The sequence below is a fragment of the Callithrix jacchus genome, chromosome 13 (assembly GCF_049354715.1).
Source record: "Callithrix jacchus isolate 240 chromosome 13, calJac240_pri, whole genome shotgun sequence".
NCBI classification, from domain to species: domain Eukaryota; kingdom Metazoa; phylum Chordata; class Mammalia; order Primates; family Cebidae; genus Callithrix; species Callithrix jacchus.
Window position 1 is genome coordinate 38,776,040 of NC_133514.1, and position 26,223 is coordinate 38,802,262.

Genomic DNA, 26,223 nt, shown 5'->3' on the forward strand with positions numbered 1-26,223 from the left:
CTAGAAAAGGAATTTCCGCCTTTTTAGAAACCAGAGGGCTTAGAAATAGAGAGGGCATCTCAGCTGTGTGCAGTGGCTCACAACTGTCATACCAACACTTTAAGAGGTTGAGGCAGGAGGATTGCTTGAGGCCAGGAGTTTCAGCCTGGGCAAAATAGTGAGACCTCATCTCTAAGAAAAAAAAATTTTTTTTTTAATTAGCCAGGTGTGATGGTGCACACCTGTAGTCCCAGCTCCTCAGGAGGCCAAGGTGGGAGGATCCCTTGAGCCCAGGAGTTGGAGGCTGCAGTAAGCTATGATTGCGCCACTACACTCCAGCCTGGGCAACAGAGCAGACCCTGCCTCTAAAACAAACAAACAAAAAATATTTAAAATAAAAAGAAATAGGGCATCTTTTTTTTTTTCATTCTGTCACCCAGGCTGGAGTGTGGTGGCATGATCACAGCTTACTGCAGCCTCTACTTCACGAGCTCAAGCAATCCTCCTACCCCAGCCTCCTGAGTAGCTGGGACTACAGGCATGTGTCATCACACCTGGCTAATTTTTATATGTTTTGTAGAGACAGGGTTTCACCAAGTTGCCCAGGCTGGTCTTGAACTCCTGGGCTCAAGAGATCTGCCTCCCTTGGCCTCCCAAAGTGCCGGGATTACAGGAGTGAGCCACCATGCCTGGCCTTAGAGAGGGCATCATTTGTTTTTTTGTTTTGATTTTTTTGAGACGAAGTCTCCATCTGTCACCCAAGCTGGAGTGCAATGGTGCAATCTCGGCTCACTGCAACCCCTGCCTCCTGGGTTCAGGCAATTGTCCTGCCTCAGCCTCCCGAATAGCTGGGAATACAGGCAAACACCACCATACCCAGCTAATTTTTGTATTTTTGTAGAGATGGGGTTTTGCCATGTTGGCCAGGCTGGTCTTGAACTCCTGATCCCAGGTGATCTGCCTGCCTCAGCCTCCCTAAGTGCTGGGATTACAGGCGTGAGCCACTGTACCTGGTCAGAGAGGGTATCTTAACCAGGATTACTCACCATTATCATTACCACTGCCACCACGATTTTGTAACTGAGGAATTGAATTAAACTCTTTATCTTAAGATTTGTCCGTTTCTTCTCTCTCAGAACGAAGCAGGCTAAGTGGAGGAAGAGAGGTCAAGAGGGAAGATACGGAAACTCACCGTCTGAGGCCGAGGAAGACTCATCCTCATTGTCATCTTCGTCCCACTGGGACTGAAAGTCTTTGGGACGAAGCAGCACTTTTTCTGGCTTTGAAGTCGGCAGGACAGACATGGACTGGGAAAGGGGCGTTTTCTGCAGAGTCGACTTGGAAAATAGGGTCTTGATCTTTGATTTCCTTTTCTTGTCTTTGGGCACAGACTCATCATCACTGTCAACTGAGGGTGTTGTGCTGGGGACGATGGCAGAGGCGGTGTCCGACCCACTGTCCTTCTTCTTCCCCTTGATCTTGTCCTTCAGTTTTCCAAAAGGATTCCGAGACTTGTCTTTCATGGAAAGGTCAAACATGCTGGCAGTCATGTTGTTTCTCATAAACTGAATGTCAACTTCAATTTCTCCTCGCTCCTTGTCTTTCTTTCCTGGTTTGGACGTCAATTTATACCACCTGAAAGGAGAAAGGCTGAGTTACCTTTGAATGGAAAAGACTGCAAAAATGTTCACAATTGCCATGAACTGGCCTCTCTTCTCGGCTACCAGCAACCTGTTTGATGCATGCATTCTTAGGCTTTCTCTTTGGGGAGATCCAGATGAGAGCAGATTTTTTTTTTCTTTTTAAGACAGAGTCTTCGGCCGGGCGCGGTGGTTTAAGCCTATAATCCCAGCACTTTGGGAGGCCAGGGCGGGTGGATCATGAGGTCAAGAGATCGAGACCATCCTGGTCAACATGGTGAAACCCCGTCTCTACTAAAAAATACAAAAAATTAGCTGGGCATGGTGGCGCGTGCCTGTAATCCCAGCTACTCAGGAGGCTGAGGCAGGAGAATTGCCTGAACCCAGGAGGCGGAGGTTGTGGTGAGCCGAGATCGTGCCATTGCACTCCAGCCTGGGTAACAAGAGCGAAACTCCGTCTCAAAAAAAAAAAAAAAGACAGAGTCTTGCTCTGTCACATAGGCTGGAGTAAAATGTTACAATCTCGGCTCACTGCAGCCTCTGCCTCCCAGCTTCAAGTGATTCACCTGCCTCGGCCTCCTGAGTAGCTGAGATTACAGGCACTGGTCACCACGTCCGACTAATTTTTGTATTTTTAGTAAACACAGGGTTTCGCCATGTTAGCCAGGCTGGACTCGAACTCCTGACCCTTAGGTGATCTGCCCGCCTCAGCCTCCCAAAGTGCAGGGATTACAGGCATGAGTCACTGCACCCAGTAGAGAGCAGAATTTGCACTTTTATTTGTATTTCTTTTGTTCATTTTTTTTAAATTTTGCACTTTTATTTTTGAGAAGACATGCACTACTAGACAAAGATAGGATCCAGTGTTGTACTTAGCATATAATAACGTAAAATCCTGATTCAATAAAGAGTTCATTCTAAAAATAAAGAAAAAAAATATTCCATGGAATCACTTCCGATGACTAAAGTTTTCCTTCAGTAGAGTAAAAATGCAAAGATCAGGGCCAGGCGCAGTGGCTCACGCCCGTAATCCCAGCACTTTGGGAGGCCCAGGTGAGTGGATCACAAGGTCAAGAGTTCGAGAACAGCCTTGCCAATATGGTGAAATCCTGTCTATACTAAAAATATAAAAAATTAGCTAGGTGTGGTGGCAGGTGCCTGTAGTCCCAGCTACTCAGGAGGTTGAGGCAGAAGAATCGCTTGAACCCAGGAGGCAGATGTTGTAGTGAGCTGAGATCATGACATAGTATTCCAGCCTGGGGACAGAGTGAAACTCCATCTCAAAAAAAAAAAAAAAGCAAAGATCATATACAAACAGCTAAGAAGGGTGGCATGCAAATGTATAATTAAATCTCCAAGAAAATCAAGTTTGTAGTAAGGAATAGTCCCTGCTAGGGAGTAATAAAACATACAAGGCAGAATTTAAAAGAAAAAAGGTGGGGGAGGAGACTGGGCATGGTGGCTCACACATGTTAATCCCAGAGCTTTGGGAGCCTGAGCCAGGAGGATCACTTGAGGCCAGGAGTTCAAGACCAGCCTGGGCAACACTGCAAGACCCCATCTCTATAAAAAATTAAAAATTAGCTGGCATGGTGGTATGCACCTATAGTTCCAGCTGCTCAACAACATGAGCCTAGGAGTTCGAGGTTGCAGTGAGCTATCATTGCACCACTGCACTCCAATCTGAGTGACAAAGCAAGACCCTGTTTCTAAAAATAAATAAATAAAAATAAAGAATTTTTAAAAAAGAGTGTAATCAGGCCAGGTGCAGTGGCTCACGCCTGTAATCCCAGCACTTTGGGAGGCAGAGGCGGGCAGATCACCTGAGGTCAAGACCTCGAGACCAGCCTGGCCAACATGGCGAAACCCCATCTCTATTAAAAATGCAAAAATTAGTTGGGTGTGGTGGTGAGTGCCTGTAATCCCAGCTACTCAGGAGGCTGAGGCAGGAGAATTGCTTGAACCCAAGAAGCGGAGGTTTCAGTGAGCCGAGAGCATGCCAGTGCACTCCAGCCTGGGCAACAGAACCAGACTCCATCTCAAAAAAAGAGTTAAATCAGTCAGTTAGAAAATGACAAACACTATATGAGTCTGCTTATGTGAGGTTCCTGGGGTAGTCAAATTCACTGAGGCAGAAAGTAGAATGGTGATTGCCAGAGGAGGGGAAGGAAAGAACGAGGAATTAATGTTTGATGGATATAGAGCTTCATTTGGGGAAAATTTAAAAGTTCTGAAGATGGATGGCGGTTATGGTCACACAACAGCATAAATGTTCTTAATGGCACTGAACTGCACACTTAAAAATGGGGCTGGGCGTGGTGGCTCCGACCTGTAATCCCAGCACTTTGGGAGGCCGAGGTGGGCAGATCACTTGAGGTCAGAAGTTTGTGACCAGCCTGGCCAACATGGTGAAACCCTGTCTCTACCAAAATACAAAAAATACCCAGGCATCATGGCACATCCTGTAATCCTAGCTACTCTAGAAGCTGAGGCAGGAGAAACGCTTGAACCCAGAATGCGGAGATTGCAGTGAGCTGAGATCGCGCACTGCACTCCAGCCTGGGCGACAGAGCAAAATTCTGTCTCAAAAAAAAAAGGGGGGGATAAAATGCTAAATTTAATTTTATATTATGTTTTACCACAATAAAACAAACGGGGAATTGAAAAGGAAGCCTTCTTCCCCAGCTTAATAATCAGAAAAAGGAACATTTCAAATACTATTCAAAGTATTACACTAGGTCATTTGCCATCTACTTCAAGATGTGGCAAATGACATTATATCAGTCCAGCTCCACTGAAAGACAAGCTTTAAAAAAGGAAATCTCCTCATGACATTCATTTTCCATCTAAGAGCCCTGTACCTTTAGTGAACTGTAAGAATGTGAGCCAGGCTGGGTACAATGGCTCACACCTACAATCTCAGTGCTTTGGGAGGCTGAGACAGGAGGATAGGTTGGTTCAGGAGTGGGATCTTGCCTTGCTGCTTATACAGTGAGATCAGTATAAGCAACAAGGAAAGATCCTACTTCTCTAAAAAACACACACATATATATATGTGTTTGTGTGTGTTTTTGAGATAGAGTCTCGCTCTGTGCCCAGGCTGGATGGAGTGCAGTGTCGTGATCTTGGCTCACTGCAATCTCTGCCTCCTGGGTACAAACAATTCTCCTGCCTCAGCCTCCTGAGTAGCTGGTACTACAAGCGTGTGCCGCAATGCCCAGTTATTTTTTGTATTTTTAGAAGAGATGGGGTTTCATCATGTTAGCCAGGCTGGTCTCAAACTCCTGAACTCAAATGATTCACCCACTTTGGCATGAGCCACCAAGCTCGGCTAAAAAAGTTTTTTTAATTAGCTGGGTGCAGTGGTGCATGCCTATAGTCCCAGCTACTCAGGAGGTTGAGGCAGCAGGATCACTTGAGTCCGGGAGTTCGATGCTGTAGTAAGAGCTATGATTGCACCACTGTACTACAGCCTGCGAAACAGAGTGAGACCCTATCTCTTAAAAAAAAAAATGAGACCAGTTAGTAGCAAGACCATACAATGGGACAAATAACTCCAAATACCTGGTCTATAAAGAGCTGTCCACCAGGTCGCCCTCGCAAACTGAGTTCTCACATTCTGATGTTCTTTTCAGTGACCTATTTAAGGGCCAAGGGTTGTGGGCTTTAAGGAAATGATGGTTTTGCCCAAATGAGCACAACTTCCTCTTTCCCCTTCAGCTGTGGCTGGCGGCTTGCTCACAGGGCAGATCCCTGCCCCCACTGCTATGGCTCCTGCAACACTTAGAGGGAAGGTGCAGGGGAAAGTAGAAACCTAACACCTAAATAGCACCTACGGTATACCAACACTGTATACACTCGGAAACATCATTCAGCCTCACAAGAACGACACGGAGTGGATATCATACCCGTTTTACAGATGAAGAAATTGAAGCTCAGAAGTCTGAAAATTAGCACAAAGTCTTGCAACCATTATGGGGTACAGCTAGGATTCCAAATCAGTTTCCCCAAAGCACCTATTCTCTCCCCTGCACCAAGATTCCTGATTTCAATTCTCTCCTAATTTACTTTTGACAGGCCATCTCTTGTAACATAGAGAAAGGAGGGCTCAAATTTAAATTCTTTTTGAGAAACATTTAAGTTTCTAATTTAAATGTCCAAAGAGGAAAGAACTAAAAATACAAAAATTAGCTGGGTGTGGTGGTGAGCGCCTGTAGTTCCAGCTACTTAGGAGACTGAAGCTGGAGAATCACTTGAAGTGGGGGCGGGGCACAGAGGTTGCGTGAGTCAAGATCGCACCACTGCACTCCAGCCTGGGCGACAGAGCAAGACTCCATCTCAAAACAAAAGAAAAAAGAAAGAAAGAAGAAAGGGAGGAAACTAACATAGCCTGCCATCAGTCGTAAATCATTAAGATTACTTAAAGGCTAGTACACAAAGTCATCAAGAACTTAAAATGAATTCACAAAATACAGCCAAGAAAGGATAAAATTACATGAGCTATAATTTTGGACATTTAAGAGAAAAATCTCTTATAGTTTTTATAAACCCAATCCAGAGCTGGGCAAGCAGGGAGTGGTAGCTGTTACAAGATGCAAGACCTTTATTTTTTCTTTTTTTTTGCAACAGAGTCTCACTCTGTTGCCTAGGCTGGAGTGCAGTAAGTGGGATCATAACATACTGCAGCCTTGAACTCCTGGGCTCAAGCGGAAGATGCAAGGTCTTTATACACAAAGTCACTCCTGCCAGCCTAGTGTCTTTCCAATCGTCTTTGCAGGGCCTGGCCTGGAATAGTTTGCGTATTTGTCACTTCGATTTTGAGAGGATTTTTTGTATTTTTCTGACAGTCCTGTGGTAAATGGTAGCCTTGGTGATGAAGGGTGTTTAGCTTTTGTAAATACCAATTGCAGGCACCTGAAAAGGAGAAGCTGCTGAACGCTGACTGAGGAGGTTTCGATGACCTTGTCAACCGCAGGCAGACAGCACGCTTCACCTCCCTGCCCAGGACAGGAGCGTCAGGCAGGCCTTCTCCACAGCCCTTCCACACAGCCCCTTCTATTAACCCTCCCTGGGGATGCAAAAATGCAACAGGCCTCCAAAGAAGCTGTCAGAGGCATTCAAACCAGAGCAACTCCATCTTGAGTGAGGGCCAGGAAAATGAGGCTGGGACTTGCTGCGCTGCAGTCCCAGAAAGTTAGGTATTCCTAGCTTCTAGGTAAGAGAACAGACTGATAATGTTTACTAAACAGACTCAGACTTGGGAGTGTCGTAATGTCCCAATATCTGGAGAACAAAGGCATTCCTAATTTTGCTTTAAAGATAATAATATTGATTACTGCAAAATTACTAAAAATAGTAATTAAGGAAATTAATCCCTTATCACAAACCCTTGTAGCAGGGCACATCTTTCCATGATCTTTTTATCCTGTATAAAAAGAACATAGTACCCAGGGTGGAATGTCCTACTCTGTCTCTGGAGAAGCTGTACTTTCACTACTTTACTTTCTTAATAAACTTGTTTTTACTTTGCACTGCAGACTTCCCCTGAATTTTTTCTTGCGGGAGATCCAAAAACCCCCCCTTTCCGGCAACACCGCCACTTGACAATTCCAAGGGCTAGCCTTGCCTTTCCAAAGGTATATCAGTGAGGTTTTGTTTGCACTTCCTAGTGGTTTTTGAGCAAAGCTACAACCAATTCCAGAATCCTCCCTGATCTTCAGGTCCAATCCCACCGGGCCCTGCAGTGGGATTTGCTTCGGAAACTTCTAACACCATTGGGAGGTACAAATAAAAATGTCTCCAACTGTTCTTGCTGCTCAGAAGCAAACCTAAAACCAAACACCAGGTAGCCAGACATGGCCAAGGGGCTATTGAAGGATGTGAAACAGGCTGAATCACAGGCCATCAGGGAAACAGCCCAAGCAAAAAGGCAGAAGTTTTACAAATCTGTGCCCTATGTATTAAAGCTGGAAAGAAAAACAAGAATTGTCTTGGGTTTTGGGGTTATTATTATTTTTCTTTTGTTTTTTTTTTGAGAGACTGCATCTCGCTCTGTTGCCCAGGTTGGAGTGCAGTGGCAAAATCTCAGCTCACTGCAACCTCTTCCTCCTGGGTTCAAGTGATTCTCCTGCCTCAGCTTCCTGAGTAGCTGGGGCTACAGGCGTGAGGAACCACGTCCAGCTAATTTTATGTTGGCCAGGCTGGTCTCGAACACCTCACCTCAGGTGATCCGCCTGCCTCAGCCGTAGGTGCCTACAGGTGTAGGCCACAGCACCCAACCAATAATTGTTTCTTTCTCTTTTTCTTTTTTTTTTCCTTTTTTTTGAGATGGAGTTTTGCTCTCTTGCCCAGGCTGGAGTGCAATGGTGCCATCTCTGCTCACTGCAACCACTTGCAATGAGCAAGTGATTGCAGACCTCCCAGTCTCAAGTGATGCTCCTACCTCAGCCTCCCGAGTAACTGGGAGTACAGGCATGTGCTACCACGTCCGGCTAACTTTGTATTTTTAGTAGAAATGCGGTTTCTCCATGTTGGTCAGGCTGGCCTCGAGCTCCCGACCTCAAGTGATCCACCTGCCTCAGCCTCCCAAAGTGTTGGGATAACAGGCGTGAGCCACTGTGCCCGGCCAATAATTATTTCTTTCACTAGCAATATTATCCTCAAATTCAAAAACAGTTTAAGCAAGGGATGTCCGATACAGCATACTTTCATAAGACAGTGAAAGCCACAGTGCTTGAATATCTCACTCTAAGGAATCCCAAAGCAGAAGAACACATCTGTGGGTTTTTATATTTAAGATCAACTCAGTTTCTAAGTGTTTCTGCCCATGTGTTTTTCAGTTCACTTAATTCCTGCACCTCACAGAGGTAGCTCATAAATAATAAAGTCCCAGCATAGCCACACAACATGTGATGGCGGCATGGGTGTGTTCCAGTATTATCTTTCACATAGGCCAAGAAAGCTTGAATTATCTCAGAATCAGGGTTGGGTCCATTTCCCTGGTCCAAAGTGCAGAGAAAGAGAGCCATAATCCCAATATAGCAAGTTTATTTTTAAGCCCATATTCTGAAAAAATCTTGCCACCTATCAAAAGTAAAAATCAAATGATCCAGCCGGGCGCGGTGGCTCATGCCTCTAATCCCAGCACTTTGGGAGGCCGAGGCAGGTGGATCGTGAGGTCAGGAGTTCAAGACCATCCTGGCCAAGATGGTGAAACCCTGTCTCTACTAAAAATACAAAAAACAGCCGGATGTGGCGGCGGGCGCCTGTAATCCCAGCTACTCAGGAGGTTGAGGCAGAGACTTGCTTGAACCCAGGAGGCGGAGACTGCAGCGAGCTGAGATCACACCACTGCACTCCAGCCTGGGTGACAGAGTGAGTCTTCATCTTAAAACAACAACAAAAAACCCAAATGATCCCTTCAATAAGCAAATTTTTATTACTTATCATTAAACTCAGTCCTGCAAGTATTGAAAGGATCTCTGGATATGTAGAAAGTGACATAAAATTTCTAAAAATATACACACACATGTATTTTGAGACAGGGTCTTGCTCTGTTGTCCAGGTTGGAGTGCAGTACACATTCATAGCTCACAGGAGCTTTGAAATCCTGGGCTTAAGCCACTCTCCCACCTCAGCCTCTTGAGGAACTGGGACTAAACACATGTGCCACTATACCCAACTAGTTTTTGTGGTTGTTGCTGTTTTGTTGAGACAGAGTCTTGCTCTGTCACCCAGGCTAGGGTGCAGTGGCATGATCTCGGCTTACTGCAACCTCCACCTCCTGGGTTCAAGCAATTCTTGTGCCTCAGCCTCCAGAGTAGTTGGAATTACAGGCATGTGGACCACACGCAGCTAACTTTTGTATTTTTAGTAGAGACAGGGTTTTACCATGTTGGTCAGACTGGCCTCGAACTCCTGAACTCAAGTGATCTGCCTGCCTCAGCCTCCCGAAGTGCCAGGATTACAGGGGTGAACCGCTATGCCAGCTAGTTTTTGTTTTGTTTGGAAAAAGGGTCTGGCTATGCTGCCCAGACCGGTCTTAAACTCCTGGCCACACAGGATCCTCTCACCTCAGTCTCTCATCATGCTGGGATTACAGGTGTGAGCCACTGGACCCAGCCTATATTTTTAAGTAATAACAGGCATTGGGTAAAAGTTCAAATTATACAAAATGGTATAGGATGAAAAATTCCTTCTTCGTACCCCTCCTGATTCCACGCCCCTCAGTCTCCGTGCCAGAGACAACCACTATTATCAGTTTTATAACACCCTCCCAAGTGGTGGTCTCACCGTTGACAAGCAAAACTGTTTATTATCCAAACAGGCTACTCTGCGGTTTTTGTTTTTGGAGATTTTATTTTTTTGGACAAAAAATAAAAGAGAAATAAGGGAACACAGAAAAAGAATGAACTAAGTACCGGGCAGAAGAAACACAAGTCTGTGCCCACACACAACAGCAGGGCGCAGGGCACGCCCACCTCCAGGGCAGCCCGCTGGGATCCCATGCCTGGATCCATGCTGTGACATCTCCTGGGCTTTTCAGTCCTTCTGGAAGAGCTAAGACCATCCAACATGCCCCATTCTGAGGGCCGTGAGCCTCAGAACATAGAGTTGGCTTCTCAAACACACCCAGAGCTGATCCCATCCCAGGGGCCTTCTGTGGGAATGTGGAGGGGTCAGGGTAGTGTGGTTCTTGCTATTGGGAGACGAAAAGCCTTCCCATGCACCCCTGCAGGCATTTGCGATTACTCTGATAAAGGACTGACTGGTATGTCTTAAAAATAATCTTTCTGCAGCTGAAATGAGCATGTTTTTTCCCTTTAAAACATTCTGGAGAGCAGACACACACAGAGAAATGATGCCTTCAGAGATTCAGTTCCAGCGTTTTTACATGCTAGACGCTGGAAATAAAGAGAATGAAGAGGACTGAAAAGCTGACCCTGCGATAGGATAGAGAATAGGCTCACCCAAGATCACAAAGCGTTTGTTACATTGGGGCAATGAGAGAAATTAATTACAGGTGAAACTCCTGCTAAAGTATCAATTCATCACAAATAACAATTCAGGTACAAATAAGGTTTCAGAACTACCTATCTAGGGACTGTTCAGCAAGTGAATAAATACTGCATCCCCATATTAAACACAGGAGTCTCCAGGAAAGGCCATGCAAAGAGGACCACCAGCTCTCTGGATTACTTCCACACTTCACATGTATCAGTGTTCATTTCAAGGGATCGTTGTTTCTGCATCCAGTTTGGACATCCAGTGAGGGCTGCCTACTTCCTTTGCTGCACAAAATCCCAACCCTGACTTATAGAGTGAGTCATCTCCATGTTAACCAGGCATCGTGACACAGGGGATGATGGCCTCAAGTGAGGAAAGAAGCAGGAAGAACAGAACCACCCTGACCTAGTGTGGGACAGAAGACACACTTGATCTTTCTTAGATGAAGAAGTTTTAAAAGCAGTTCATGAACTGTCTTCCCCAGGAAATAAAAAAATCAGGCTAAAAATCATGTGGTTAGCAGTTGAGAACATCTTTTAAAAAGGGTCTGAAAAGGAGTTATTCCATATGGGTAAAATGTCCAGTCTCTCCTTCTGGTCACCTAGAAGCAACGCACAGCAAACAGACAGAAATGTTTATGACCTATAAAACGTTTGTGATGTGTACCTTCCAGAAGCTACGCAGTTTAATGAGTGCTGGTATTGAACAAGGTAGCTAGTCATCATTACCTAACTCTGAACACAGAATTACCCATCAGCCAACCTTGCCTCCCTAGACCTTGCCCTCTGCCCATTGTCAGCTACTTGGAAAAACTGGTAAATCATGAGAGTAGCAAATGGGTCATGGCTCGTTTTTTGGCCCAAAACCCTAAAACAGCCCCTTCAGCATCATGGAAAGGCTGTTTGTAGCCACCAAACTGAATTCTAAGAACTGGTAATGACAGCCAGCTGCAGTGGCTCACACCTGTAGTCCCAGCACTTTGGGTGGCCTAGGTGGGTGGATCACTTGAGGTCAGGAGTTCAAGACCAGTCTGGCCAACATGGTAAAACCCGCTTCTACTAAAAATACAAAAGTAGCTGGTGTGGTGGTGCACGCCTGTAATCCCAGCTACTCGGGAGGCTGAGGCTCGAGAATCGCTTCAACCTGGGAAGCAGAGGTTGGAGTGAGACAAGATTACACCACTGCACTCCAGACTGGGCAACAGAAAGAGATGCCATCTCCAAAAAAAAAGGAGCAAAAATGGACTCAGTCCCATGCTAATCTGACTACTGCCTTTTTATAAATCTTCTTGAAGTCTTTAATCTTCTTGAAGTCTTTTTCCCATACATTTTAACAACTATGAGCTGAGAAACCTTAGGCAAGATATTTAACCTGTCTGTGGGCCAGGCTCCTCTTCTGAAACAAGGTTAGAAGAACACCCACCTCATAAGAATGCTAGGAAGATTAAGTGGCTTAATATATGTAAAGTGCTTAGAACAGTACCTGGCCGTAAGTCTCAGCTATAATTACTACTTAGCTGAGCACACCCAATTTTCTTGGTAGTACATTACACATTATTGCCTTATAATCGACAAACTTATCATTTTGAATGGCTAAATGATATTCTGTGAAGTGGGTATATGCAGTAGTTTACCCATTTAGATGGTTATCAAAGGGGAATTTAGGATATTAACAGTTTCGACAGACTGTATTAATAACTACCCTAACTTACCCACCACGTATAAATAACAATGATTTGCATTTGAAGGGAATAGAAAAGACTCACTTCCAAAATTGGTTTGTATTATACCGTTTCCAAAATTATTTCTCTATCTTTTGAGATGGAGTCTCATTCTGTTGCCCAGGCTGGAGTACAGTGGCACAATCTCAGCTCACTGCAGCCTCTGCCTCCTGGGTTCAAGCGATTCTTCTGCCTCAGCCTCCTGAGTAACTGGGGTTATAGGCACCCACCACTTCACCTGGCTAATTTTTGTGTCTTTAATAGAGACACCATGTTGGCCAGGCTGATCTCAAACTCCTGACCACCCCGCCCCACCACTTGGCCTCGCAAAGTGTTGGGATTACAGGCGTGAGCCACTGCACCCAGCTGAATTTCCAAAATTAAAAAAATATATTAAAAAAATGCTCAGTGTGTACTTTATATATATATTTGTTTTTTTTTTTTCAGACAGGATCTTACTCTGTTGCCCAAGCTGGAGTGCAGTGATGCCATCACTACTCACTGCAGCCTCAACCTCCCAGGCTCAAGCAATCCTCCCACCTCAGCCTATCAGTAGCTAGGATTACAGGTGTGTGCCACCACATCCTGCTCATGTTTTATTTTTTGTAGAGACAGGGTCTCACCATCTTGCTTAAGCTGGTTTTAAACTCCTGGACTCAAGTGATCCTCCCGCTTCAGTCTCCCAAAGTACTGGGATTACAGGAGTGAGCCACCACTGCGTCTGGCCCCTCAGTGTATACTTTCTGTAACTTATCAGGCAATGTCATGATCCCCATGGACCCCTTCAGGGTTTCTACACAGGGAAGAAAGAGACAAGAAACAGAGGGCTCTTGAACTCTGGGAAATGTGCCAAGATGGCATAATTAAGTCTATGAATCAGGACAGGTTTTCTAAGTGTAAAGCAATACGAAATTTCTTGTAGGTGAAGACTAAAGGAAATACCAAGCATCTTTAACAATTCTCTAAAAATTAACTCATTTTTAAACATGTCAGTCTACCACACTCACCATCATGACTTACCAATTCTTTACAAAGCTCGATCCTATCTCAAAAAGCCACACGTGTTAATATCCTACCATCAAATCCAGTATCTCACCTCTTGCTCAAATGTAAATGCCACTGATGTATTTATTTGTCTGTCAAAGAATAGTGTCTCGTGGCAACATGGGGGTCCTCACACAAAGAGACTAAGAATAGAAAAAGAAGTCGGGCTCAGTTGCTCGTGCCTGTAATCCCAGCACTTTGGGAGGTTGAGGTGGGTGGATAATGAGGTCAGGAGTTCAAGACCAGTGTGGCCAACATAGTAAAATCCCATCTATACTAAAAGTACAAAAATTGCCAGGTGTGGTGGCATGCACCTCTAATCTCAGCTACTCGGGAGGCTGAGGCAGAACTGCTTAAACCCAGGAGGTGGAGGTTGCAGTAGGCCAAGATCATGCCACTGCACTCCAGCCTGGATGACAGAGTGAGAGTCTGTCTCAAAATTTAAAAAAAAGAATGGAAAAAGAAAATGCAATAGTTTGGTTCACCATCTCTTAACCAGGACAAAAGAAAAACAAACTTCAGCATGACCAACATCAGAGAACACTCAGCCCCTCCTCACCACATAAACTCCCATACTTCTTTCTATGAGAGTTCCTGGCGAGGGAGCAGAGTTATCTGTGATTTATTCCATAAGCAAGGTAAGTCCAAAGGAAGGGGAAAAAATTACAACAAAAGCATTTCTTTTTTTTCTTCCTTTGAGACAGAGTCTCATTCTGTCACCCAGGCTGAAGTGCAAGGCGTGATCTCGGCTCACTGCAACCTCAGCCTCCCAGGTTCAAGTGATTCTCCTGCCTCAGCCTCCTGAGTAACTGGGATACCAGGCACGTGCCACCACACCTGGCTAATCTTTGTATTTTTAGTAGAAACCGGGTTTCAACATGTTGGCCACGCTGGTCTCAAACTCCTGACCTCAAGTGATCCGCCCACCTTGGTGGGATTACAAGTGTGAGCCACCACACCCAGTAACACCAAAAGCGTTTCTAAATCCTGTTTTAATAACAAATGATTAGTAAAAATGAAAAGTTCCATTTTGGTGAACCGCATGTCACAATCTCTGAATGGAAAAGAGGCAGTCTGAAGAAACATCTGGTGTCCCAGCCTGCTGCTACTGTATTCACACAGGATGCCCATTCTTTTATAATAACCAGAGGCCTCTTTAGACCAGGCTTTCTAGAGGCCCTCATTGTTCTACCTAGAGGCTAGCCATGTCCTTTTTAAAAAGTGAAGTGTGTGTGGCAGTCATACCTCTAGAGATATTTTTGCAGGTTTCTTAGAAATGCCTTCCCTCTACTCCATTCAAAGGCCAGCATTCAGGAAAAGATACTTAATTACCACTGCCTTTTTTCTCTCGGCAGGCACATTCCTAAATGTGTCCCTCAGGAACACCCTGGAGACTAAAGCCCTTGATTTTCCTCTAACAGATTATCAACAGGCGTCTCCCTGCAGGAGAGGAATTTCTGTCTCATTAGTGGTGAAAACTGCCACAGGCATCATTAGCCAGCAAGCCGCAGAAGGTAACCTGCTTCTTCAGTGTTAAGAAAAGGGTACCCAGGAGGCTGAGGAAGGAGAGAATCATCGCTTGAACCCAGGAGGCGGAGGTTGCAATAAGCCAAGATTGCGGCATTGCACTCCAGCTTGGGCAACAAGAGCAAAACTCCATCAAAAAAAAGAAAAGAAGGAAGGAAGTAAGAGACACTGACCACGAAGCCATACCCCAAACTGGGAAACCGGAAGAAGCAGAGCTTTGATTTCATACTTTGGACATCCCCAGTCTGTAATCTACAGGGTTAAATGTAAGATTAAATGCTTCTCCATGTTCACCCAGGCAATCTACCGCCCGCCCTGCGCCTACAGGAACCACAACCACTGCCTCCTTCAAAGATGTGTTTATTGAGCCCCTGCTGTGCTGGGTCACACAGCAAAGGACACGACAGACGTGGTCCTTGTCCCAGAAGAAAACAGGGCAAAGTCAGGCTTGGCCTCCTCCTGAGCCAGCTGGCGACTGAGAGCTGAGCCTGGACACCTTGTGGAAAGCAGAACCCCTCTCTTTGCCAATACGAGGGTCTGGGTGTTAATTTTGTTGGAATTCAGAGACCCTTAGGTCTAGAGATCTGCGCTAAAGGCCACCTAGGGAAGTGCTCTGAGATGAAGATAAGGCCTAAAAGGACCTCCCATCACTCTATCTATTCAGAGGCTAGAGCTTCTGAATCCTTCTGGTTGGTGCTAAGCCAGAGCTAGCTGTCCCTCCTTCAAAAGTATAGGGTAAGAAGCACAATTTTCCAGGGCATATAGCAAGGAAAACCATAGTATCTTAATGGATATCTAGGATTATCGTTAAGGGAGAGGAAGAGTAATGTCAGCAAATACATGTTGGAGTTGATGGTGTTTTAATAAGTATGTGGATTGCTTGTAATGTAATTATAACTTTTTTTAAGTTAATAACTACAATTAAAATGACATATCAGATACTATTTATAAAAACCTTCCTCTGATGGGAGTTACAGAAATACAATAGACGTCTTTGTAACCAAAGACAGTTTCAGTAAAATGAAAAAGGCACAGGGCTCTCTTCCACGCTTACCTTTCATAATCCAAAAAACATTTGACTGGTTCACTTACTTGGGATTTGTTTTCATTTATGGGTCTAACTTTCCTACTGTTATATGTTAGTTCTCCTATATCCCTTAGAGCAGTGACTTCATCTGTGGTGTGAGAGCACATCAATGAGATCACAGCAGCTCTGCTGTGACAAGACAAAGACCTGGCCATACCGAATCAGTAAACACTGGCAGACACATACATGCACGCCCTGGTTTCAATGGCATTTCCTACTAATTCACTCCAACAGAACACTCCACTCACAGGTATCACAGCCCAAAGCTGTCTGTGTAATGGTGACCTCACCCTGGTATCACAGTGACTGTAAGGAAAAGAAAGCAGACGCCACTTCCTGATTCACTTTCAACACCAAGCGTTCCTATTTTATGTGTTCATTCTTATTACTTCCTCTCCCTCCCTTCCTACCATACCCAATCCAAGATATTTCTGAAATCCACCCACCTCTGTCCACCTCCACAGCCATCATTCTAGTTCAAGCCACCACCATCTACCATCTAGATTACTGCAACAGCCTCCCATTTCCTCTAATACTAAGTTAGGCCAGCTTCAGACCCATTCTCTACCCAAGAGCCACAGTGATCTCTGACAAATAAATTGGACCGCATCAACTGACTGCATTTATTTATTTATTAAGACTGAGTTTCACTCTTGTTGCCCAGGCAAGAGTGCAATAGCGCAGTCCCAGCTCACTGCAACCTCTGCCTCCCAAGTTCAAGCAATTCTCCTGCCTCAGCTGCCTGAGTAGCTGGGATTACAGGTGCCCACCACCACACCAGGCTAATTTTTGTATTTTTAGTAGAGACAGGGTTTCACTATGTTGGCCTGGTCTTGAACTCCTGACTTCAGGTGATCCACCCACCCTGGCCTCCCAAACTGCTGGGATTACAGGTGTGAGCCACCATGCCCAGCCTAATCCACGGTTTTTTTTGTTTGTTTGTTTTCTGAGACAGAGTCTCGCTCTGTTGCTAGGCTGGAGCACAATGGCAATAACTCAGCTCACTGCAACCTCTGTCTCCCACCTTCAAGTGATTCTCCTGCCTCAGCCTACAGAGTAACTGAGACTATAGGTACGTGCCACCACACCCAGCTAATTTCTATATTTTTAGTAGAGATGGCATTTCACCATGTTGGCCAGGTTGGTCTCTATCTCTTAACCTCATGATCCACCCACCTCAGCCTCCCAAGGTGCTAGGATTATAGGCATGAGCCACCGCACCCGGCCCCCACTGCTTTTAATTTTAACACTCAGTGGCTTCCCATTCCTCCTAAGCAAAGCCTGCCTTCCTCTTCAGCCTCATCTTACATAAGCACTCCCCCACTTCCCAGATATTTCTGCCTCAGGGCCTTTGCACAGTCTGCTCCTCCCCCACCAGGCCCCCTTCCTTCACTCCTCACTAGAAAATTCCTCTTCATTTTCAGGTGTCTGCCTCAGAGAGGATACCTGCAGTCTCCTTTAAATCATGTCCTTCCTTCCCTTTTCTTCTACAATTCCCTGTCCTCTTCCTCCACAGTACTTATCACAGTATGTGATAATTTATTTGTGAGTTCATTTGTTTTTGTTTTCTTTTTTTTTTGAGAATGGAGTCTCTCTGTCTTCTAGACTGGAGTGCAGTGGAGTAATCTCAGCTCTCTGAGACCTCTGCCTCCCACGTTCAAGCCTGCCTCAGCCTCCCAAGTAGCCAGGATTACAGGCGCATGCCACCAAGCTGGGCTAATTTTTGTATTTTTAGTAGAGATGAGGTTTCACCATGTTGGCCAGACTGGTCTTGAACTCCTGACCTCAGGTGATCCTCCCACCTCGGCCTCCCAAAGTGCTGGGATTACATGTTCATTTGTTTAATGCCTACTCTCCTACAAGGCTCTGGGCTTCCTGAAAGCAGGAACCATCCCTGTTTCCTTCACCATTGTTTATACTGTATACCCAGCACCTGGCACTAAAAACAAGAATGGATGAAGCCATGCAGTGGCACCCACCTGTAATCCCAGCACTTCAGGAGGCTACAGCAGGATGGCTTGAACCCAGGAGTTCAAGCACAGCCTATAACACAGTAACGTCCCATCTCTACAAAGACAACAAAAATAAATTAGCTCTGTGTGTTGGCACACGCCTGTAGTCCCACCTACTCGGGAAGCTAATGGGGAAGGATTGCTTGAACCTAGGAGGTCGAGGCTGCAGTGAGCTGTGATCACGCCACTGCACTCCAGCCTGGGAAAGAGTGAGACCCTGTCTCAAAAAAAAAAAAAAAAAAAAGACGAACTTTATAAACAAGAAGGGGGAAAAAAACGCAGGCAGAACTTTCTCCATACTAACTGAATGTCTTACAAATGAAATCATAAACAATACCATTAAAAAAACATGATGGAATATCTTCCACATCACCAGAACAACTCTGAAGGACTCTCATCCTTTTTAGTCATTTCATTCCTTTGTCATAAGTAGGTTAGGGTTGTTTATTCTAGAAGTCACACAGAATTCAGGCTTGAGCACTGAGCTATCTCAGTTTCCTACACTGGAGTGGGAGGGGACTGTGGCTTCGTGAGACCTGGGGAGTTTTCCAGTAACGCTCAATATTATCTTTAGGGGAAATTCCAAGAAAAGAAAAATGTAATCAGTAATAACATTACTCGAATTTTCCAACCTATTAAGCAAAATCTAAATGTGCTTAGGAAACCTAAAGGTATAAAAACAAACACCCATTGCTTAGAATGTGTGAATTATGGACATCTATGTCATTTCTCTGCATCCAAGTCTTCCAGAAAAACAACTATCTAGCCCTTGCTTTTTTTTTAATATAAGCCACATTTCTGTTGGCAATTTATTTCAGCATCTTATTACACTTGCAGTTCTTCAAAGTATCTAACCCTTTATAATATCTAACTCCTTTCATATGCAACCAAATTCCCTCGAGTCTTAATAGTTATAAGAACATGGCCCTTCATCACCCACTCTCTTCATGTGGGCAAGACTCGAAATATTAAGTTTCATGGTGTTTAGTTACACAATGGTCTAGTCAGCAGGCTGCATAAATATTTGTTTTAATCTATTCTTAAGAAATGATTGTGGCACATATACACCATGGAATATTATGCAGCAATCAGAAATGATGAGTTTGTGTCGTTTGTAGGGACATGGATGAATCTGGAGAACATCATCCTCAGCAAACTGACACAAGAACAGAAAATGAAACACCGCATATTCTCACTCATAGGTGGGTGATGAAAAATGAGAACACATGGACACAGAAAGGGGAGTACTAAACACTGGGGTCTATTGGGGGAAAAGGGGAGGGCCAGTGGGAGGGGGTGGTGGGGAGGGATAGCCTGGGGAGAAATGCCAAATGTGGGTGAAGGGGAGAAGAAAAGCAAAGCACACTGCCATGTGTGTACCTACGCAACTGTCTTGCATGCTCTGCTCATGTACCCCAAAACCTATAATCCAATAAAAAATTAAAATAAAAAAAAAAAAGAAATGATTTCCCCAAATTTTGTTGCTCTTAGTGTTCCAAAAAGGTTTTTCATTTATTTATTTATTTTATTTTATTTTTCTTGCAGACAGAGGTTCACTCTTGTTGCCCAGGGTGGAATGCAATGGCGTGATCTCAGCTCACAGCAACCTCCACCTCTGGGTTTACGCATTCTCCTACCTCAGCCTCCCAAGTAGCTGGGATTACAGGCAAGCACCACCTCCACCTCCCAAGTTGCTGGGATTACAGGTAAGCACCACCTCCACCTCCCAATGTGCTGGGATTACAGGCAAGCACCACCTCCACCTCCCAAGGTGCTGGGATTACAGGTAAGCACCACCTCCACCTCCCAATGTGCTGGGATTACAGGCAAGCACCACCTCCACCTCCCAATGTGCTGGGATTACAGGCATGAGCCACCACGCCCAGCCTTATTTATTTATTTTTTGAGACACAGTATCTTTCTTGTCACCCAGTCTGGAGGGCAATGATGCGATCTCAGCTCACAGCAACCTCAGCCTCCTGGGTTCAAGTGATTCTCCTGCCTCAGCCTCCCAAATAGCTGAGATTACAGCACCCACCACCATGCCTGGCTAATTTTTTGTGTTTTTAGTAGAGACGGGGTTTCACCATGTTAGCCAGGCTGGTCTCCAACTCCTGACCTCTGGTGATCCACCTGTCTCAGCCTCCCAAACTGCAGTGATTGCAGGCGTGAGCCACCACGCCCGGCCATATATATTTAGATAGATAGGTTCGTAGGTAGGTAGGTAGGTAGGTAGGTAGGTAGGTAGGTAGATAGGATAGATATAGAGATTTTTTCTTTTTTTTAGAGACAGGCTCTCACTCTGTTGCCCAGGCTGGAGTATAGTAGCCTGATCACAGTTCACCCTAAGCTTAAACTCTTGAGCTCAAGCGATATTCTCATGAGCCTCAGCCTCTGGAATAGCTGGGACTACAGGTGCCTGCCAACACATCTGGCTAATTTTTTTTTTTTTTTTTTTTGGTAGAGTTGGGGGGGGTCTCACATTACCTAGGCTGGTCTCAAACTCCTGAGCTCAAGTGATCCTCCTGCCTCGACCTCCCAAAGTGTTGGGATTACAGGTAGGAACCACCATGTCTAGATTCCTAAAAAGGTTTCCATCAAGTCTAGGATCCCAAACTACGTGAGACTAGAGAGCTGAGCAGAGAATCCCTCATGTTGGTCACCCGATTCTACCTCTTAGATTCATGTCTGTTTTGTAGTCACAATACTTAACCGATTCCCATTTATCTGAGACCCACTGAGACCCCAGGCCTTTAACAGATGTGTAAGTACAAGTGTAAGTACAAAGTCACTTCATTTCCATTTTCCCTAACAAATGGGCCACACATTCTTCCCTATTAGATGCATCCTATCTATATGTCAGCCTTTGTTTGGTGTTTTAAAAGTGTATGTCATCACATCTTGACTCTGAATAAATGACATTGGAGCCTTATCAAGAAAACAAATGAAAATATTTGCACAGTTAGCTCTTAACACCTTAAGTTTCAGCTTCTGGACCCACCACAAAAGTCATACTCTGTTGTAGCAACTCTTCTTTGCTAGAGATTAAGATAAAGACACACACACACACACACACACACACACACACCCCTACAGACCAAGACTTTAGCTTTTGTTTCTTGTTTTTAGTGTCTGAAATGGAGTCAAACCATTAATAACCAGTTCAAATGACTTTTCTAGTACAACTCATTTCCTTGTTAAAATTCTGCCTTTTCAATGCCCATCTTATTCTTATTCTTTTTTTTTTTTTTAGATGGAGTCTCGCTCTGTCGCCCAGGTTGGAATGCAGTGGCGTGATCTTAGCTCACTGGATTCAAACAATTCTCTGTCTCAGCCTCCCAAGTAGCTGGGATTACAGGTGCCTACCACCAGGCCCGACTAATTTTTGTATTTTTAGCAGAGACTGGGTTTCACCATCTTGGCCAGGCTGGTCTCGATCCCTTGACCTTGTGATCCACTTGCCTCGGCCTCCCAAAGTGCTGGGATTACAGGCATGAGCCACTGCGCCTGGCCTGCATATCTTATTATTTAAATCTCAGCTCTCTTGGGCACCCTTAGCACCTTGGAAAGTCCCAGAAAGTTGTAGATGAAAAGCTTGCAATTTCATCTACTCACAGAGGTGCAAAGAAGCCTTCCTTTGCAGTTATTTTAAGAAAAATATCAACTAAGCACCATTTTCCTGCATGTCAATACTATGACTAGGCGGTAATCGGTTCACATAATAGATGGGAGTAACCATGTAGGTTTAAGGTTACATTGCAGATAATGAGAAAAATGAAGATGCAGAGGCTAAACTCTTCCTGAAAAAAGAGAGCTCAAGGAGGTTTCAATCTCTCACAAAGCCATTACAGAACCTTTTCAATCACTTCTTGAACACACTGGCCCCATTAATCCAGGAACCCCGACACATCTTACAAACATCAATTAAGTCTGGCAACATGTTCTCTGTACAAATAGGGAAACTTGGGTGTTTAGGGACAGAGAAGCCCAACAATGAGTCAGGGCTGCCGTGGGCTCTGGACCCAGGACTCTGGCATCTCCATCTCTGCCAAGGAGATGTGATCCACCTCTCAAGGGGATAAAGTGTCCACATAAGAAACAGGTGGCTGAGAAGGAAGTGAATACACACATGCTGGGATGGCGCAAGACAACGGATGGCCCGGATGGCCGACAGCACCCATTTGCAGCTGGGAGGGAAGCCGGCCCACACCCGCAGTGTCATTTAATCAGATGAAGATCAGCATCGTTGCAGCCCCTCCTTAGCAAAAACACTGCTCACCTTATGGCTTGTAAATTGATGCTGTGGGATACTCCATCCATCCTCACATCAAGGCTAGTTTTATCTGAGTTCAGAAATGCCTATTCATCTTTGGCCAGCTAAGTGCATAATCAGATATTCTGTTTGCAAGACTGCATGCTGAATTGGAACCCACCCCACAGTAAAGGGAGCCTCTGGACAACACTCTCTGGCTTTTCCTGTCTCCCTCACGAGGGAAAGTTAAAAGGCTATGTATATCTAAAACACACAAAGCAAGCCGGGCGCGATAGCTCATGCCTATAATCCCAGCACTTTGGGAGGCCGAGGCAGGTGGATCACGAGGTCAAGAGATCGAGACCATCTTGGTCAACATGGTGAAACCCTGTCTCTACTAAAAATACAAAAATTAGCTGTGCATGGTGGTGCACGCCTGTAGTCCCAGCTACTCGGGAGGCTGAGGCCGTAGAATTGCTTGAACCCAGAAGGCAGAGGTTGCGGTGAGCCGGGATCACGCCATGGCACTCCAGCCTGGGTAACAAGAGCGAAACTCTGTCTCAAAAAAAAAACAAAAAAAAACACAAAGCGAACCAGTATGCTTCCTAAACTGTAGGCTTTAGGTGCTGACAGGCCTGCATATTTAAGGTCTAGCAAAGTAATCAGCTAAGCTCATCGAGGCTAGCTTTGGTATACTAGATGAACATAAGCAAACGTTCCTTTGGGTCAAGCACTACCCTTTCCAAACACCTGTGTAAGCGAACAAATAAATTGGTAATATTATGGAGTGAATGGTTTTTGCCCAGTTTTTATTGCTGAAGTGAAATACCCTGACACAATCTTTGGGAGCTACAGGTGAGCAGACACCAACCAGGATTAGGACCAGAGAGAAGATCTACCAACTCCAAAGAGAAACATCGCCCAGTTCTGCTCAGCCAAGGGCCCACGCAGGCTCCCTCCAACCCTGGGAAATCTTTACCAGCGCCGGGCCAGGTCACACACCACACAACTGTAGCATTCCTTCTGGAGGGGCAAATTCTCTTCACCAACCCCCTAGGCAAGTACGAGGTAGGGGATGGGAGTTGCAATCACGTGACAGCCGGCACATGCCATTCCCCTCCCCCAACCTCCACCTGACCCGACCCGCATTGCAAAAGCGCTGCCCCCGGGGTTAGTCTTTAGAGTGGGGGTGTCGGTGGGTTTCAAGCCTCCGGTTTATCCTGCGCCCTGGCCCGTTCATTCTCGGCTCGAAGTGTTCTTCTATTCAGTGAAATACCCGCTTCGATTCAGTGAAATACCCGGAGGCCTTACACCCCAGCGAAGACGCGTATCAGAGACACGGGCTACCTACCCTAGTAAGAAAACACTTGCTCACCTATAGTTGCAATTCATCTAAAATTCGCTTAGCGCTTACAGTGTGTCAGAAGCTGAGGGGCATCCAGCAGATTCAAAAGCGCTCCAGGACGGGTGCGGTGATTCACACCTGTAATCCCAGCACTTTGGGAGGCCGAGGTAGGTGGATCACCTGAGGTCAGAAGTTCGAGACCAGCCTGCCCAACCCGGTGGAACCCCCATCTCTAGTAAAAATACAAAAATCAGCCGGGCGTGGTGGCGCACGTCTGTAATCCCAGATACTGGGGAGGCTGAGGCAGGAGAATCACTTGAACCTGGGAGGCTGAGGTTGCAGTGAACCGAGATCGCGCCATTGCCACTGCACTCCAGCCCGGGCGACAGAGTGAGAGACTGTCTCTCTCTCTCTCTCTCTCTCTCTCTCTCTCTCTCTCTCTCTCTCTCTCTCTCTCACACACACACACGCGCGCGCGCCCAAATACGGCCCCTGCTTCCAAAAAGCCCCAAAGCTAAGAAAGTTGGGCGGGACAGCTCCAGAAGGGGAAGCCAGGTGAGAATACCAGCACCGGCCGAGGGCTCGGTCCGGAAAGGTCTCCCTGCTGCTGCCCAGCTTACTCTCCAAGGGTCTAGCGCCCAGGCCGCCCTGCCCGACGGGTCCGCGCCCCAGGCCGGTCCTCCCCTCCCCGCCTGCACTCACTGCGTCTTCCTGCGGCCCTGGTCACGGTGCAGCTCCCTCAGGTCCACCTCGGCGCGGCCCAGGAACTTGTCGAGGCCGAGCAGCGCTCGGTGCAGCACCGTGAGCTGCAGGGTGGCGGCGGCCGCGGGCCCGGAGGACAGCAACGGCGGCAGCTCGAAGGTGGCCTCCTCGCGCCACACGGGCGCGCCCAGGCTGCGCTCCGACACCGAGGTGGCGTACTTCTCCTTGCCCACCTGGATCACCGCGTACGCGTCGCTCGTGCCCCCGGGGCCCTTGGCCCGCAGGCCCCGCGCCTGCAGTACCGTCACCTGCACGTGGGTTGGGGACCACACGGCCCCCAGGCCCCGGCCCGCCGAGGCCGTTAGGGACATGGTGACCACGACGCCCCAGACGCGAGGAGAAGATCGCCGCGACTGGCGGCCTCAACGGCACGCCCCGGCGACCACTTTAAGGCTTCCGGCCACACCTCCGCCAGGCCCCGCCCGTCGTGGCCAGGGCCCCGCCCCTGCCCGCGCCGCCCGCCCCACCTGCTGCGCCGGGCCCCGCCGGCCTCCGCGGCGCTGGCAGCTCGGGGCACCAGGGCGCCGGGGGCGGGGCTGGCGGGGCCAGGCCGATGGAGGATCACGTGGGCAGGGGCGGGCGCGTGAAGAATCTGATCTGAGAGATGGTCGGTGAGGATGGGGTCCCCAGCTGCCAAAGGTCACATGGCGGGAAGGAGCTGGCCGAAGCACTGACTGGGAGTCAAACTTCATTTCCAGGGCCACATCGCCAGTCGTGGCCTTGCGCAGATTACCTAACGTCAAGCCTCAATTTCTTCACCTGACAATCATCTCCCAGGATTGCTGTAAAAATAATAATAATAATAATGCATCACAGTTCTTGGCGCAGTGCCTGGCTTATGGTGAGTTGTCAGTAAATAATCATGCCCAGCACGTTGGGAGGCTGAGACAGGAGGATCTCCTGAGCCCAGGTGTTCGAGACCAGCCTGGGCAACACAGCCAGACCCCTGTCTCTACAAAAAAATTAAAAATAATTAGATGGGCCGGGCGCGGTGGCTCAAGCCTGTAATCCCAGCACTTTGGGAGGCCAAGAGGGGTGGATCACGAGGTCAAGAGATCGAGACCATCCTGGTCAACATGGTGAAACCCCGTCTCTACTAAAAATACAAAAAATTAGCTGGGCATGGTGGCGCGTGCCTGTAATCCCAGCTAGTCAGGAGGCTGAGGCAGGAGAATTGCCTGAACCCAGGAGGCGGAGGTTGCAGTGAGCCGAGATCACTCCATTGCACTCCAGCCTGGGTAACAAGAGCGAAACTCCATCTCAAAAAATAATAATAATAATAATAATAATAATAAATAATAATAATAATTAGATGGGAGTGGTAGCAAGCGCCTGTGGTCCCAGGAACTTGGGAGGCTGAGTCTGCAGGATCTCTGGAGCCCAGGAGTTAGAGGTGCAGTGAGCCAATATGGTGCCACACTGCTCTCCCAGCCTGGGCAACAGAGCAAGACTCTGTCTCAAAAAAAAAAGTTGGTAACTATGAGGCTGCTAAGGAAGGTGCCCACTCAATTCACTGTGCTTTCTACTTCTCCTGCTGGAGAGTCTTGCTCTGGAGGAAGGTGAGGACCTTATGAGGACCCAGAAAGGGGAAGGTACTCTGGGGGGCAGGGGAAGGTATTCTGGGGGGCATGAGTGCAATGTGGGAATGTCCTATTTTGCCCTCCCCTCACCAGATAAGGTGAGGCTGAGTTAAAAAAAGGGAAGAAAGAAGGAACTGAAAGTGGGATTGCCAAATCAAACATCAGGACAGAGGCAGGCTTCCAGCCCGTAGTTCCCCATTTCTCCCTGGCCAGGCCCTCTTTAGTCTATCCCTGCCTCTATTGCTGGGCTCCCAGGCAGTCCCTTCCTT

At 46.6% G+C, this 26,223-nt stretch overlaps 1 protein-coding gene across 2 annotated transcripts in view; it reads right to left on the reverse strand.

The window, feature by feature from the left end:
- The window catches only part of RAB11FIP1 (RAB11 family interacting protein 1), a 43,319-nt gene extending 18,590 nt beyond the window's left edge, over positions 1-24,729 (reverse strand). For both annotated transcript variants that reach the window (XM_002756952.6, XM_008979321.5), the window contains exons 1-2: positions 24,315-24,729; positions 1,172-1,614 (exon numbers count right to left, since the gene is read on the reverse strand). In XM_002756952.6, the coding sequence (XP_002756998.4) occupies positions 1,172-1,614; positions 24,315-24,685 (814 nt within the window). In that variant the 5' untranslated portion in view covers positions 24,686-24,729. The remainder of the gene's footprint in view (positions 1-1,171; positions 1,615-24,314) is intronic.
- Between the last annotated feature and the right edge of the window lie 1,494 nt (positions 24,730-26,223).